At 44.7% G+C, this 13,332-nt stretch overlaps 1 protein-coding gene across 3 annotated transcripts in view; it reads right to left on the bottom strand.

The window, feature by feature from the left end:
* Window positions 1-11,464, bottom strand: part of RPE65 (retinoid isomerohydrolase RPE65) — a 36,751-nt gene extending 25,287 nt beyond the window's left edge. For 2 of the 3 annotated variants that reach the window (XM_068113345.2, XM_068113354.2), the window contains exons 1-4: window positions 11,362-11,464; window positions 1,481-1,631; window positions 1,271-1,378; window positions 932-1,073 (exon numbers count right to left, since the gene is read on the bottom strand). In XM_068113345.2, the coding sequence (XP_067969446.2) occupies window positions 932-1,073; window positions 1,271-1,378; window positions 1,481-1,631; window positions 11,362-11,464 (504 nt within the window). The remainder of the gene's footprint in view (window positions 1-931; window positions 1,074-1,270; window positions 1,379-1,480; window positions 1,632-11,361) is intronic. The other variant, XM_078773430.1, reaches the window with a different exon arrangement.
* Between the last annotated feature and the right edge of the window lie 1,868 nt (window positions 11,465-13,332).

Raw genomic sequence — 13,332 nt, 5'->3', positions numbered from 1 at the left:
CCACTAATTCACCCCAGATCCACCTTGTTTGAAATTCCAACTTCTTTCCTGGAAGTCCTGGCAGTGTCCATATGTTTATACCTCTCCCACCCCCCCCCCCCCCTTCACATGCCTCCCCCCAAAGCCCTCTCCCTCCCACAGATCTCTCGATGTCTCCATGTCTCTCGGTCCCTGCTCTCAAATGTTGTGTTTGTGTCCTTCCCCCTCTCTCCCCATCTTGTCTACCGCTCCCGATGTTATTTGTTTTGTGTGTCTGTTTGTCTTTCTGTGTGATTAATGTTCGCTCTTTCACGAGCCTCGATCTTGTATACAAAAAAAAATAAAAATAAAAATTGAAAGGCTCAACACAGGCAAAGTCGCAACATATCCAGAGTAACAATGCGTAGGATAAGCCTATTGAATACGAGTGAATTTGGAAGTGAAATAACCCCTAGTTTAGGATAAGAAAGCCCCACAAGAAGAAATCGCACGTGTCCACTGGGGTCTCCACGTCCACGAATGGCTCAATGAGACTTTTTCCGACCAGTGGATACTTTTCCCGACAACATGAAAGCCCGCTTGGAGTTTGCAAAAAAGCACCTAAAGTTCTCTCACACTGTGAGAAACAAGATTCTGTGGGCATTCATGTGTCTTTAACTTAGGAGAGGCTTCCGTCTGGCCACTCTGCCATAAAGCCCAGATCGGTGGAGTGTTGCAGTGATGGTTGTCCTTCTGGAAGTTTCTCCCATCTCCACACATGATCTCTGGAGCTCAGCCGGAGTGACCATCGGGTTCTTGGTCACCTCTCTTACCTTACTGATCTCATCATTATTACAGGTTATTGATAATTATCAGTGATATTGATCATTCATGATCAAAAAACCATTGCATTCATTTAACAATATCGATTGCAATGGTCATAAAAGGTTTTGATTTATTTGCATCATAATACCTTTCCCAGAGTTTCCAGCGTGTCAGGGTTCACCTTTGTGACGTAGTTTGTTTCTGTGCTTGCATAGAAACTTTCTCCGATCGGATAAACATTGACTAAAGTGTTGTCTGTAATCTCTAATCCTCGAAAATAGGAGAAGAACCTGGAAAATAGAAGAAGAAGCCTCTGAACAAAAATGGTATGTAAAATTAAAAGCTTTAAACCGTTGATTCAATTACATTAGGATGGATAAAGTACCAAGATGAAACATGGCAACACTCAAAACATCCAGCTGAACCAATAAGCACGATGGAAATGGCCCAAATGAAAGATCATGGAGATTCATCCTCAACTCCTCACCGTGAAAAAATGTTTTTACATGGATCTGGGTATGCAAATGTTCCAAACTCGGTGATAACGATACGCTTTTCTGTCATTGCTCTCACATAGCTGTCTGTCAGCAGGAAGCTGCAAACAAGCAATAAATGTTAAAGAAAGATGGATTTCAAAAACTTCAAGAAACAAGTAAATTCAGGCCGTTTACGCAAATTAATGCACGCGACCACCTACCGGCTGGTGTATGTCACCTGGCCTTTGCGAATGTCAAACTTGTGCATTAGGGCCTGGCCATCGAACAGGTGCAAGAACGGTTCAGAGCCCACCTCAAAACAACCAGGACCGAGACGAAGCAAGCTTCCATTGAGCCAATCGGGAATGTGGCCTAAAAGAGACAACGAGGAGCATTTGATGTACATCATGTATTAACAGTCAACACAAAGGGTTAGTGATATTGCAATGCGAAATAGACATTACTTGCAACTCCTTCCATTGGAAAGACGTGGTCAGCTGTCTGGATTTAATGTTCTTACAAGTACAATGGCCAATTGTCAACATAAATGTTATGGTACATATAATTTCATAGAATTTTCCCAGCTCTTTGTGGGTAATACATAAAAGTTCCAAGATGTTAATGATTGTTGTTGTTGTTGTTGTTGTATATCCCCAGACAGTTCTCTTGAACAAGCCTGTGGCATGGAGACAGCCGATTGATCTCCCAGGAGCGACCCAGAGATCTCCCACATCCAAGATGGTGTAACCTCACCTTCACCAAGTCAGGACCACGACAGTGTTAGAGAGAGAAAAGCGAGAGAGAGAAAAGCGAGGGAGAGAAAAGTGAGAGAGAGAAAAGCGAGAGAGAGAAAAGCGAGAGAGAGAAAAGCGAGAGAGAGAAAAGCGAGAGAGAGAAAAGCGAGAGAGAGAAAAGCGAGAGAGAGAAAAGCGAGAGAGAGAAAAGCGAGAGAGAGGAGAAGAGAAGAGAAGAGAAGAGAAGAGAAGAGAAGAGAAGAGAAGAGAGAGAGAGAGAGAGAGAGAGAGAGAGAGAGAGAGAGAGAGAGAGAGAGAGAGAGAGAGACTGACTTTGACTTTTGAAGCTCTTTTATTATAAAGGTAAGAAAACCATTCAAGTCATGCAAATGATAAAGTCACCACAATTCCAAACATGTGCAGCCAAACAACAACAATAAAAACACCAAGCACTAAAATAAAAAACTTAACAAACCATTATCAAGTTTACAAAACCCACCCTTTGCACACCATTTTCCCACAAAGGCTTGTAAATCATCTTTCATTTCGCAAAAAGAAAATTCCAAGCGTAACCTTGCCATGACCAGAGCCTTAAACACAATTACCACATCACATAAAATATCAGCATTTGCCAGGAGCTTTGCTTTTCTTGTTTTGTAGATTGCTAATTTTCCAATAGAAATTAAGAAATTAACAAGAGCAGTCTCAGAGCGTTTTTTTTAACTAAGTGGTGTTCCAAAGATAAAAACACGTGTAGAAAAAGAAAAGTTCATACGATTAAAAAAAGTTGATAAAAAACCAAAGAAGGGAGAGAGTCTTGCACAATCTACGCAAGCATGGAAAAGGTCTTCAGAAATCATACAAAAAGGGCATTCCACTGAATTATCCTCATTAAAACGATGCAATAAAACATTGGAGGGCAACACCATATGGGCGAGACTCCAAGCAATATCACCAGTCCTTTTAACAATCGGTGAAACATACATTGCAGACCATTGCGGATGGGAGGGAGACCCAGAAGGCAGTTTCTCTTTCCATCGAGCCCCAAAAGAAACCGGCTGTAACGAGGGAAACCGGACTGAAATACACAAACGATACAGTCTCTTTTTATCCTTGCTGGAAAGTGGCGATGAGGATAACAAGATAGATGTTGTGGCGCTATCAGCTGGCAGGCTAGAGCTAGCACAGATCTGTGGTGGTGTATGGTGGTCACCAATGTTGGCGGTTGAGCTCAGGCCCAAGTGCCTAAAAACACACAGGATTTCCTGTAGGACCTTGGCGACGCTCCTCAAAGATCTGATGCCAGTTCTTACTTGAAGATGTCCTGCGGAGAACCAACTATTCCTGTTACAGTCACGAAGGTCCCGAGTCGTTTTCACGCCAGCACTCACAAAACGTTGCACAAACGCACGTGAGCGAGGAATAGCAGGAAAGAGGGCATTGTAGAAAAGGGGTTCCCGGAGGAACCTTTCACTGTTGTATGTCCCCATTTGCCGAGTTACTGAAATGGACTGCCAGACGTTCAAGACATCTTGGTAAAAGTCAGGGAGCAGCGAAGCATCGACATGTTGCAGCTCCATGAAGAAGAGTTCACAATTGTACCCAAGCATGCCGGCTTGTTTTAATATACAGTTTGCAGTCGATTTCCAGGGCAAGGCTTCCAGAAATATAAAACGACGAGCTGTAGAGACTCGGAAGGCCATCACCCGACAAAGAATGTCCACAAGCGCATGACCTCCTTCTGCCAGTGGAAGGCAAATAGTCTCTGGCTTTAGCCAGTGTTTGCCATCCCAAAAGAAGTCAAGTAAACATTTTTGGATTGACGACACCAACGTTGCAGGTGGCTGCAAGGCAATCATTTTATGCCATAAGAGAGGGGCCACCAGGTTGTTAATGACCAGGGCACGACCTCGGAAAGACAAGGTCGACAAAATTCCTCTCCATCTGTTTAATTTATTGCTAATTTTGTGGAGCAAACCATCCCAATTCCTTTTGACAAAACCTGGGGTTCCAAGATAAACACCGAGGTATTTCACACCTTCTTTTTCCCATGTCAAATTCATAGGGAGAATTGGAAGGGCAGAAGGTGGCGTACCGCCGACCCAAACTGCTTTGCATTTCGACCAATTCATTTGCGTTGTACATGCTTGAGAGTAGACCCGTAGACACTCAAATAGCAGAGCAATGTCATTATTGCTGCGAACAGCAACACATACATCATCAGCAAAGGCCGAAATGACAACGGGATTTTCTGATGGAGTCACTGAAAATCCCATAAGTGAAGATCGTAAACGAATCAAAAGGGGCTCAATGCAAAGAGAATACAATATTCCAGATAAGGGACAGCCTTGCCGAATTCCCCTCCCAATCCGCAAAGGTGAACAGAGACCATCATTGATTTTGATCAAGCTAAAAATGTGATTATACAATAAGGATACATATGAAATAAAGGATGCCCCAAAACCAAATTGCTTTAAAATGTGAAACAAATACTCATGATTAACAGAGTCAAAAGCCTTTTCTTGCTCAATAAAAAAGAGACCGGTATGTTGTTGTTGAAATGCACACACATCCCACAGGTCTCGTACCAAAAAAATGTTATCGTGCATAGATCTGTGCATAACACAGTACGATTGATCCTGATGTATAACTGTGCTTAAAACAGTCTTTACACGGTTAGCAAGCGCTTTGGCAAAAATCTTGTAATCTGTGCAGAGAAGACAAATTGGACGCCAGTTCTGTATCAATTGCAGGTCGTTTTTCTTAGGGATAAGGCAAACAACTGCACGTCGACAACTAAGGGGTAACAATCCCTCACGCAGACTGTATAAAAACACTGAGTGCAAAGCAGGACCAAGCATGTCCCAAAAGGTTTTATAAAATTCAGCTGGTAGCACATCAAAACCAGGAGCCTTATGATCAGCAAGGCCATCGAGCGCAGTTTTAAGTTCACCGAGTGTAATGTTCTCATCCAAGACATGCCGTTGATGCTCATCTATCTGCGGTAAATTGGTCGTAATATTCTGCATTGCAGGCACATCATTAGGCTTATAGGAAAACACATTCTCAAAGTAAGACCGAACAAAATGAACAATCTCCGTATTATCACTAAGAATATGCCCATCACTAGCCCGAAGACTAAGCATTTGCTGGCTCGCCTTGGTCGTCCTCTCAAACTTAAAGAAATCTTTACAACGTGTCTGAGGACAGTAAACCATTCACTCTCAGCCTGACTAAGGCACCAATACCATTTTCTTGAATTAATTCCTTAAGCAGAGTTTGTTTTTTCAAAGCAGAGCAGAGCAGAGTTACCCTTCCTCCCGTCCATGGTACACGGAATCTTGTGGTGAGGCTGTTGCCCAGAAACAACTTGCCTTCGTCTCCTGGAAAGCAAATCCAACGGAAGGAAATCTCATTTCCTTTCACAAAGCCCGAAACAAGTGTGTGTCCACCCTCAGGAGAGCCAGGAAACAATATCTCTCCGTTCTCAAGACCGAACTCTCTTATCTGTCTCCCTCTTCCAAATCCTGGTGGCGTCTGGTCAAATCCGTTTCTGGTGTTTGTTCCCCCTCCATCCCCTCCCTTTCCTCAAACGGCTACACAGCTGACTCCGCACGTGAAAAAGCTGAATGCCTCAACTCTGTGTTTGCCTCTAAATCTTGTGTCCCAAACCCATCCCTCTCTGTACCCACCATACCCAGTCGTACCCTGCTGCTCCTGGACTCCGTGTCCTTTCCTCCTGACAAGGTGGAAAAGTTTCTGTCAACCCTCGACTCTGATTCTGCAACTGGACCCGACGGCATCAGCCCACGGGTCCTAAAATCCTGCTCTGCTGCTCTATCTCACCCTCTCTCTGTTCTCTTCACCCTCTCTTTTGCTCAAGGTCAACTGCCATCTGCTTGGAAATCAGCCAACATCACCGCTTTGCACAAAAAAGGTGCAAAAACAGATCCTAGCAACTACAGACCAATCAGCCTTCTCCCAATTATCAGCAAAGTCATGGAATCCATCATTGCTTCTGATATGAAATCTTTCCTCTTCTCCAATGGCTTGATCTCTGATCATCAATTTGGTTTCAGACCAGGTCACTCTACTCTGGACATGCTGCTTCTGCTGTCTCAACAATGGATGGAGGTCCTCAATGCCAAACAGGAAATTAGAGCTGTCTCCCTCGACATATCACGTGCCTTCGACACGGTCTGGCACCCCGCTCTGCTCACCAAACTCTCCTCCTTTGGTATCCATGGAAATCTCCACGCATGGCTGGCGGACTTCCTCTCTAGTCGTCGTCAACGTGTGGCCCTGAATGGGTTTCTCTCATCTCCTCTTCCTGTTCAGGCTGGAGTTCCCCAAGGCAGTGTTCTGGGCCCCGTGCTTTTTCTGGTCTTCATCAATGATCTCTCTGACTCTCTCGAAAATCCTCTCTATCTCTTTGCTGATGACTCCACTCTCTGCCGCTCCATTCCTCTTCCCTCAGATCGGCAGTCTGCTGCCTCCTCACTCTCTGAAGACCTGGACAAAATCACAGACTGGTCAAACAAGTGGAACATGTCTTTCAATCCTGACAAATCTCACACTCTTACTATGTCTCTCCGAAAAGATCGACTGGACAACCCTCCCATCTACTTTCTCAACAATCCTCTCCAAGAAGTTCTGTCGCTCAAGATTTTGGGTCTCACTATCTGCCATGATCTTTCTTGGGAAAACCACATTTCCAAGCTGGCCTCCAAAGCCAGTCGCCGACTGGGCATCCTCCGTCGTGCGAAGTCCTTCCTCGGCACACCTGAGCTCCTCACCACATACAAGGCTTTCATCCGCAGCTCAATGGAATACTGTTCTCCCCTATGGGCCGGTGCTCCTGCCTCACACCTAGCTCGGCTTCACGCTGTTGAAACCAAAGCTTTCAGAATTATTGGAATCTCCCGCGATGAAGCTATCTCTGAGGGCCTTTCACTCACTCACCGCAGGCAGGTAGGTGGTCTTTCTGTCTTCTACCGACTCCTCTCCGGCCTTGCACCCCCAGCTCTCTCTGTGCTCTGTCCCCCAAATATTCCTACAGGTCGCACAAGATCTGCCAGCAACCCTCTGATGGTTAAACTGCCGAAATCTCGGCTCTCCGCTCACCTTCACTCTTTCATTCCTCTTTTCTCCCGCCTCTGGAACAAACTCCCTCACTCCCTTCAATCCCACTCCTCCCTCCAGGTCTTTAAAACAGCTGTTCACCACCATCTCTTATCTTCCCCCATCCAAAACCTTGATCTTTTCTACCCCCGCTAATTCACCCCAGATCCACCTTGTTTGAAATTCCAACTTCTTTCCTGGAAGTCCTGGCAGTGTCCATATGTTTTATACCTCTCCCACTGCCCCCTTCCCACGCCCCCCCCCCAAAGCCCTCGCCCTCTCTCAGATCTCTCGATGTCTCCATGTCTCTCGGTCCCTGCTCTCAAATGTTGTGTTTGTGTCCTTCCCCCTCTCTCCCCATCTTGTCTACCGCTCCCTATGTTATATGTTTTATGTGTCGGTTTGTCTTTCTGTGTGTTCATGTGATTAATGTTCGCTCTTTCACGAGCCTCGATATTGTATACAAAAAAAAAAAAGAAAAAAAAAAAAAAAAAAAAAAAAAAAAAAAAAGAGGAGTTGACACCGTCTTTCGTCACTGAGGACCTCAGCACCTTCCTGCAATCGTAGAATTTCTTGTTTCAAGGCATCAATACATAATTGTTTACTTTGAGAGCAATTGGTTTTGTATTGCTGACAGAAAACACGGATCTGCGCTTTAGCATAGTCCCACCACTGACAGAGATTTAGGAAACGATGTTGGAAATACACAACCTTGTCCCAAAAAACCACAAAGGATGATTTAAAGAAAGGATCGCTCAGAAGTGAGGTGTTAAAAGACCAATACAGGGTGCGGCGTTTGAAGCGAGGAAAGGAAAAGCACAGTTTTACCAAAGAATGATCAGAGAAGCCTGAAGGGACAATAGCCGTATATGTCACAAGGTTGACAGCAGAGTTAGGAATATAAAATTTATCAAGACGAGCAAGTGAAAGATGATTTAGTAAAACCCGACACCAGCTAAATTGCTGCAGGTTTGGGTGTTGTTGCCGCCATACATCGTTGAGGTCATGCCACGAAATTATACTGGAAAGAGGCCTACTTGAAGCTGGATGTGGCTCTGCACTGTCCTATCTAAAGTTGGGTTTAAAGTACAGTTAAAGTCACCCCCTAAGCACAACAACGTATCAGAAGAGAGGTGTCTCAGGAAATTAAAGGACTGATTAAAAAAAGTTTCTCTATCTGTACTATCGCTTGGAGCATAGACGTTAACAAACATAAATCGTTGCTGATTGTATTCAAACTCTACAGAGGCTAGATAGCCTGGTACGATTTCCTTAAAGATAGGGGGGGGGGGGGGGGGGTGAGACAGACAAACGTGACCTGACAGAAAAAGCAATACCCGCACTCACAGAATCTGTATTACTAAAAAACCAAGTGCCAATCAGCTGTTGCTGCCAATCAGCCATGCAGTCTGCAGTGGCACGAGTTTCTTGCAATAAAAGTACATCAATCTTTTCCCTCCTGGCTAATTGCACAGTTTGGGACCTACGCAGCTGACTGCGCCCACCATTAATGTTCAAGCTTGCTATGTTCATAAAAACATAGGCAGAAACACAGCCATTACAGGTTTAATTCTTTCCTTGCTGTGACAAGGTACCTCTTCAGTCTTTTCAGTGATTGATCAGAAATATGAAGGGCCGCAGATTGTTGTACAACTTCCTGAGCCCCACTAATGAAGGCGTGAGTGTCAACGAAGAAATCGCAAATTTTCACGCGCTTTTTACGGTAAGTTTTTTGTAGGAAATCCACGATTTCAGCAGGAGGGACAGAGCCTCCAGAGACATGCTCCGATGAGAAGTCAGCCTCACCATCACTCAGTGAGGCAACGGAAGAACCTCCAACAGTCACAATCGTTGTATTGAGAGTCCATTGCCGAAGCAACGGGCTCATCAACGTGACAATCTGAGACTTCAGCACTATCACCCTGCTGACCATGAGCTTGACAAGGCTCAGCTGCCTCAATGGAGGATTCCACAGACAGATCACTAGTTCAAACACACTCACCACTCCCCACAGAGGGAGGGGTGGCACAATCAACACAAGCTTCAGCAGGGGACACACATGGAGGCTCAACCTCACATGGAGGTTTACCCTCAGAACACTGGAGAGACTCAGGTGCTGTCTGGCCAACACATAAATTTTCAGCATTTATCACATTACCCTCAGAGTATTCTGAAGGCGGGGGAGGTTGAGGAATTTCCTCAACTGGAGGAAACTGCTGAGGAGGAGGTCGCGCTCCACCATAACCTTCACTAACCACTTGAGCGAAGGTTGGAGGACCGGCCAAGACCTTATTATCAGGCTCGTTGAGGTCGCTAGAAGGTGGGAGGGTTCTTTTCCTGGTTCTCTGTTTGTCTACAATGGGGTTTGCATCAGCACCACCCATATTGTTTACATCATCGACAACGATCTCAGTAGAGCCTTGCTGTTCATCACCATTCAGGCTCGTGGCTCTATCTGTGGACTTTTTCGGGCACGAGTCTTTTAAATGACCATATTGACCACACTCAAAACAGACTAGAGACTCTGTGGAGACAAAGACCCGATAAGTGTGACCTTCGACCTTGAAGGGCAATGCCGCATTTAAAGAGGTTACACCACGCGGTAAGATCATCTATCTATAATTCCAGTAATCTCTGTGTGTTTGTTTGTACGTTTGTACGTTTGTCTGTGACCGCTGTTTCTCGACAACCACGGGTCCGATATACTTGCAACTTGCCAGGTATATTGCTGGGGACCCGAGGATGTGCCTTTTCAAGGTTTGAAATTAATCGGACAAGTACTTACCGAGCTATGGCGATTTAGCCGTTCGCCGTTCGCTTTGGCGTTGCGAATGGACCAAACCATTGCATGTAAATAGAGGGGGGGGTTCTGTGGTCGTTGCGAATGGACCAAACCATTCATGTAAATAGAGGGGGGGGGGGGGGGTTCTGTGGTCGTTACTGCCACGTGGTTTCAAAGTTTTTTTTTGTTGTTGTTGTTTGCACGCATGTTTTTTTGCACCCACGTACGGGCACGCCCTAGGATGTTTACACACACACACCCCTACACAAATTTTTTTTTTTTTTTTTTTGGCAAGGAACGGGCACCCACGTACGGGCACGTCCTAGCTTATATATAGTACGGGCATGCCCTAGTTTATACAAAACGACGAAAGGACATGACGTGTTTTAACCGGTTATTTTTCCCTCGTACAGGAACCATAGTAACTGAAGAGACGACAGAACCAAGTTTGTTTAGTTCAGTAACCAGGTCTTTGTTCTTAAGGAACGGAGGAGCGTTAGAGAGAGAAACCCGAACTGCCGGCGTGTCGAGTGGACAAACCTGAACAAACACGTCGGGAGCAAAGAGCCCGTGCTCGACTATTTGAGCAACCATGGGCACTTTGGAAACAAAGATTACCACGCGTTTATTCATGCGAGAAGCCGCTTTTACATTATCCAAACCGATTAACTCTCCGACCGCAAGGATAATGGCCTCGACATCGATTCCCGACGGAGGTGAGCAAACTAACCCATGCTTCCGGGTTAGCGCTTCAAGAGATGTGTAACGAGAGCTATCCGCCATCGTTTACACGTTTAAACAAAGGATAAATGTATAAAGGGTTAATGAAGCCAAAAAGCTCCAGTAAACAAACGAAAAATAAAAATATTTACGAAAAAAGAAACGGGAAAAGTATTATGATTTGTAACACGAGGCGAAAAAAAACCGAAGAGGGAACCACCCTAAGGGGGAACCTTTACCGGTCTCACCACGTGTGCTCTCTCTCACTTTCTCACTCTCGAGGAGGGGGGGGGGGGGGGGGGGGATGATGATAACGTGGAAGGGTGACACACAAAAGACGGCACAAAGGTGAAGACGAAGAGGTAAGGGGAGGGTAAAGATACAAATCACGAGCACGGAGCTACAATGCCAAAACACGAGCAGACGCCATGACACCGCACCCAACAGGTGGCGACAGAGCGAGAGCGAGAGAGAGAGAGAGAAAGAGAAAGAGAAAGAGAAAGAGAAAGAGAAAGAGAAAGAGAAAGAGAGAAAGAGAAAGAGAGAGAGAAAGGGCTGGTTCATGTGGACAGATCGGCACTCTGACCATGACCGCGCTGCCCTGACGAATCCGGGTAACCGGGAAGAATTGGTCCCCGACTTGTATTGGAGGGTACAACCACCACGAAGAGGCATCCCCGACCGTTATGTGTTCATGGTGGTTGTTTTGTTTGCAGAACTAAGTGTGTACCGGCGAGATACTGGCCTTGGATGGTGGCAGGAACAGAGTTATCCGATTCTTCGACCGTCTCGTATAGCGCTTTGTAACCCCCGCTTGGATGCTCGAAGCTGTTTATGAACAAATTCATTAGCGGATGTGCGGCTCCAACAATTGCACAGGCAACAGAAAAAACAAGATGCGTACTAATTGCACAGTTGGCAGAATTCGAATTATAAGCTGCTAGAGGATTTCAAACCCTGACACTCACCAAGACATGAGAGAGGGAGTGAGAGAATTTTTATCTTCTAGCCAAGCAAGAGTCCTTGGGTGACACCCCTGATGAATAACCTTCCTTTTATTATTGAAACTCAGACAGAGTCTCCATTGTGAGTGCAGCTTTGAATTCCACTCAATGAAGGATTAGATCGACAATAACAGCATCAGGTGATATACAACCAAAGAAGACACTGTGTTCACAGCCGAGAGGAGAGTTATGGAATAATCTACAGTACGTCACGTAAAATGTGTTGAAAAGAAGAATTCAATGTTTGATTGCAAATATTTCAACTGCTTGGAAGAAAGTTAATCTTGATCTTGTAATTACTGTTCTTTCGAACCTCTCATAAAACTATTATCCCTTGTGTATAAACGAGCTTTCCTAATCTTGGCCCCTTGCTGGAATTTTTCTAATCCCTTGCCTCTTTCTTGGTCTTATAGGGCTAATCCCTCTCTTGTGATTAAAGGCCTTGCCACTAAGGCAACAGCAAACAAGCACTTTTTGAAAAGCTTCTGAATCTCTCTCTTTCTTTCGGAAAACTTACAATTCTGCCTTTTGCTCTTCTCCTTGGGGTTTTTTCTTTATCTTAGTTATATAGTGCTCTCGTGCTCTCTCTCTCTTTCTCTCTCTCTCTCCACTGTGATAAGGAAGATCCATTCCTGGATTCAAAATAAACACACATTGTGGCATTACGGCTTCAAATTCATGGTACTTTTACCCACTCACGGGAGGGATTTTGCGCATTCCTGTGGCTGGCGTTATGAAAAATTCTGCACGGGAGGTATAATTTCTGTGAGGCCTCGCACATTTCTCCACATCCCAGTTTTCCCTGCGCTGTTTTTTGCTTCGCATTTTGTCCCGGAATAATCTAGTGTTACATAGATGTTACATAGAAGGTACACGAATAGGGTTCTTCCTGTTGTCGATAAAGTCTTTGGTCAGATTACAAAGCAAAATGTTCTGCATGTGTAAACTGTCATTATATTGTCCTTGTGCCAATTTCGAACAAAATCGGTCCATGCAATGCATGGCCGAGAAATGATTGAGGACGTGTTCAACATCGGGTTTTTTTACAACTAAAATGGCCGCCAGTCTACAAGTCGGCCATCTTTGATCAGATCCCAAAATAAAGTGAGGTACATGTTTTTGTCACCATGTACTGTGCTTCTGTCAAGTTTGAACAAAATCGGACCATGCATGTCTGAGAAATTGTTGGGGACACGTTTAAGTAACCAAATGGCCGCCAGTCGGCCATCTTGGATCTGATCTCAAAAGGAAATGACATCCATATGTGTCATCATTCATTATCTGTGTGCCAAGTATGAACAAAATTGGTCCATACATCTCTTGAGATATGGTTGCGGATGCACGGACAGACAGATGACATCCAATCCATAAGCCCCTGTTTCAGACTACGTCCAACGCCAGCTAATAACTCCTTCACTTATACCTATGGCTTATCTTCAGTTTAACACAGCCTTGTTTTATTCCTTCGATGATCTTTCTAAATTTCTTCTTTCCTGTTCCATTCAATTGCAAAGAACCACTTTCCCTATTGTTAGGGATCAGTCACTTCAGCCTTTGTTGTTATTATATACTTGTAGGATTTTTAGTTTCAGGTAATGTTGTTGTTAAGATTTTTGTGTGAAATGGAGATGACTTCAGTAAAAGGTAACAATGAATGTTTGTGAAGGAAAAAGGAAAACACGGCAAATCAACCGGAAGAGGAGAGAGATCGA

The sequence above is a fragment of the Myxine glutinosa genome, chromosome 1 (genome assembly GCF_964187855.1).
Source record: "Myxine glutinosa chromosome 1, kmMyxGlut1.1, whole genome shotgun sequence".
Lineage (NCBI taxonomy): Eukaryota > Metazoa > Chordata > Myxini > Myxiniformes > Myxinidae > Myxine > Myxine glutinosa.
The sequence above is the reverse complement of the archived record's forward strand: the minus strand, read 5'-3'. Positions and strand labels throughout refer to the sequence as shown.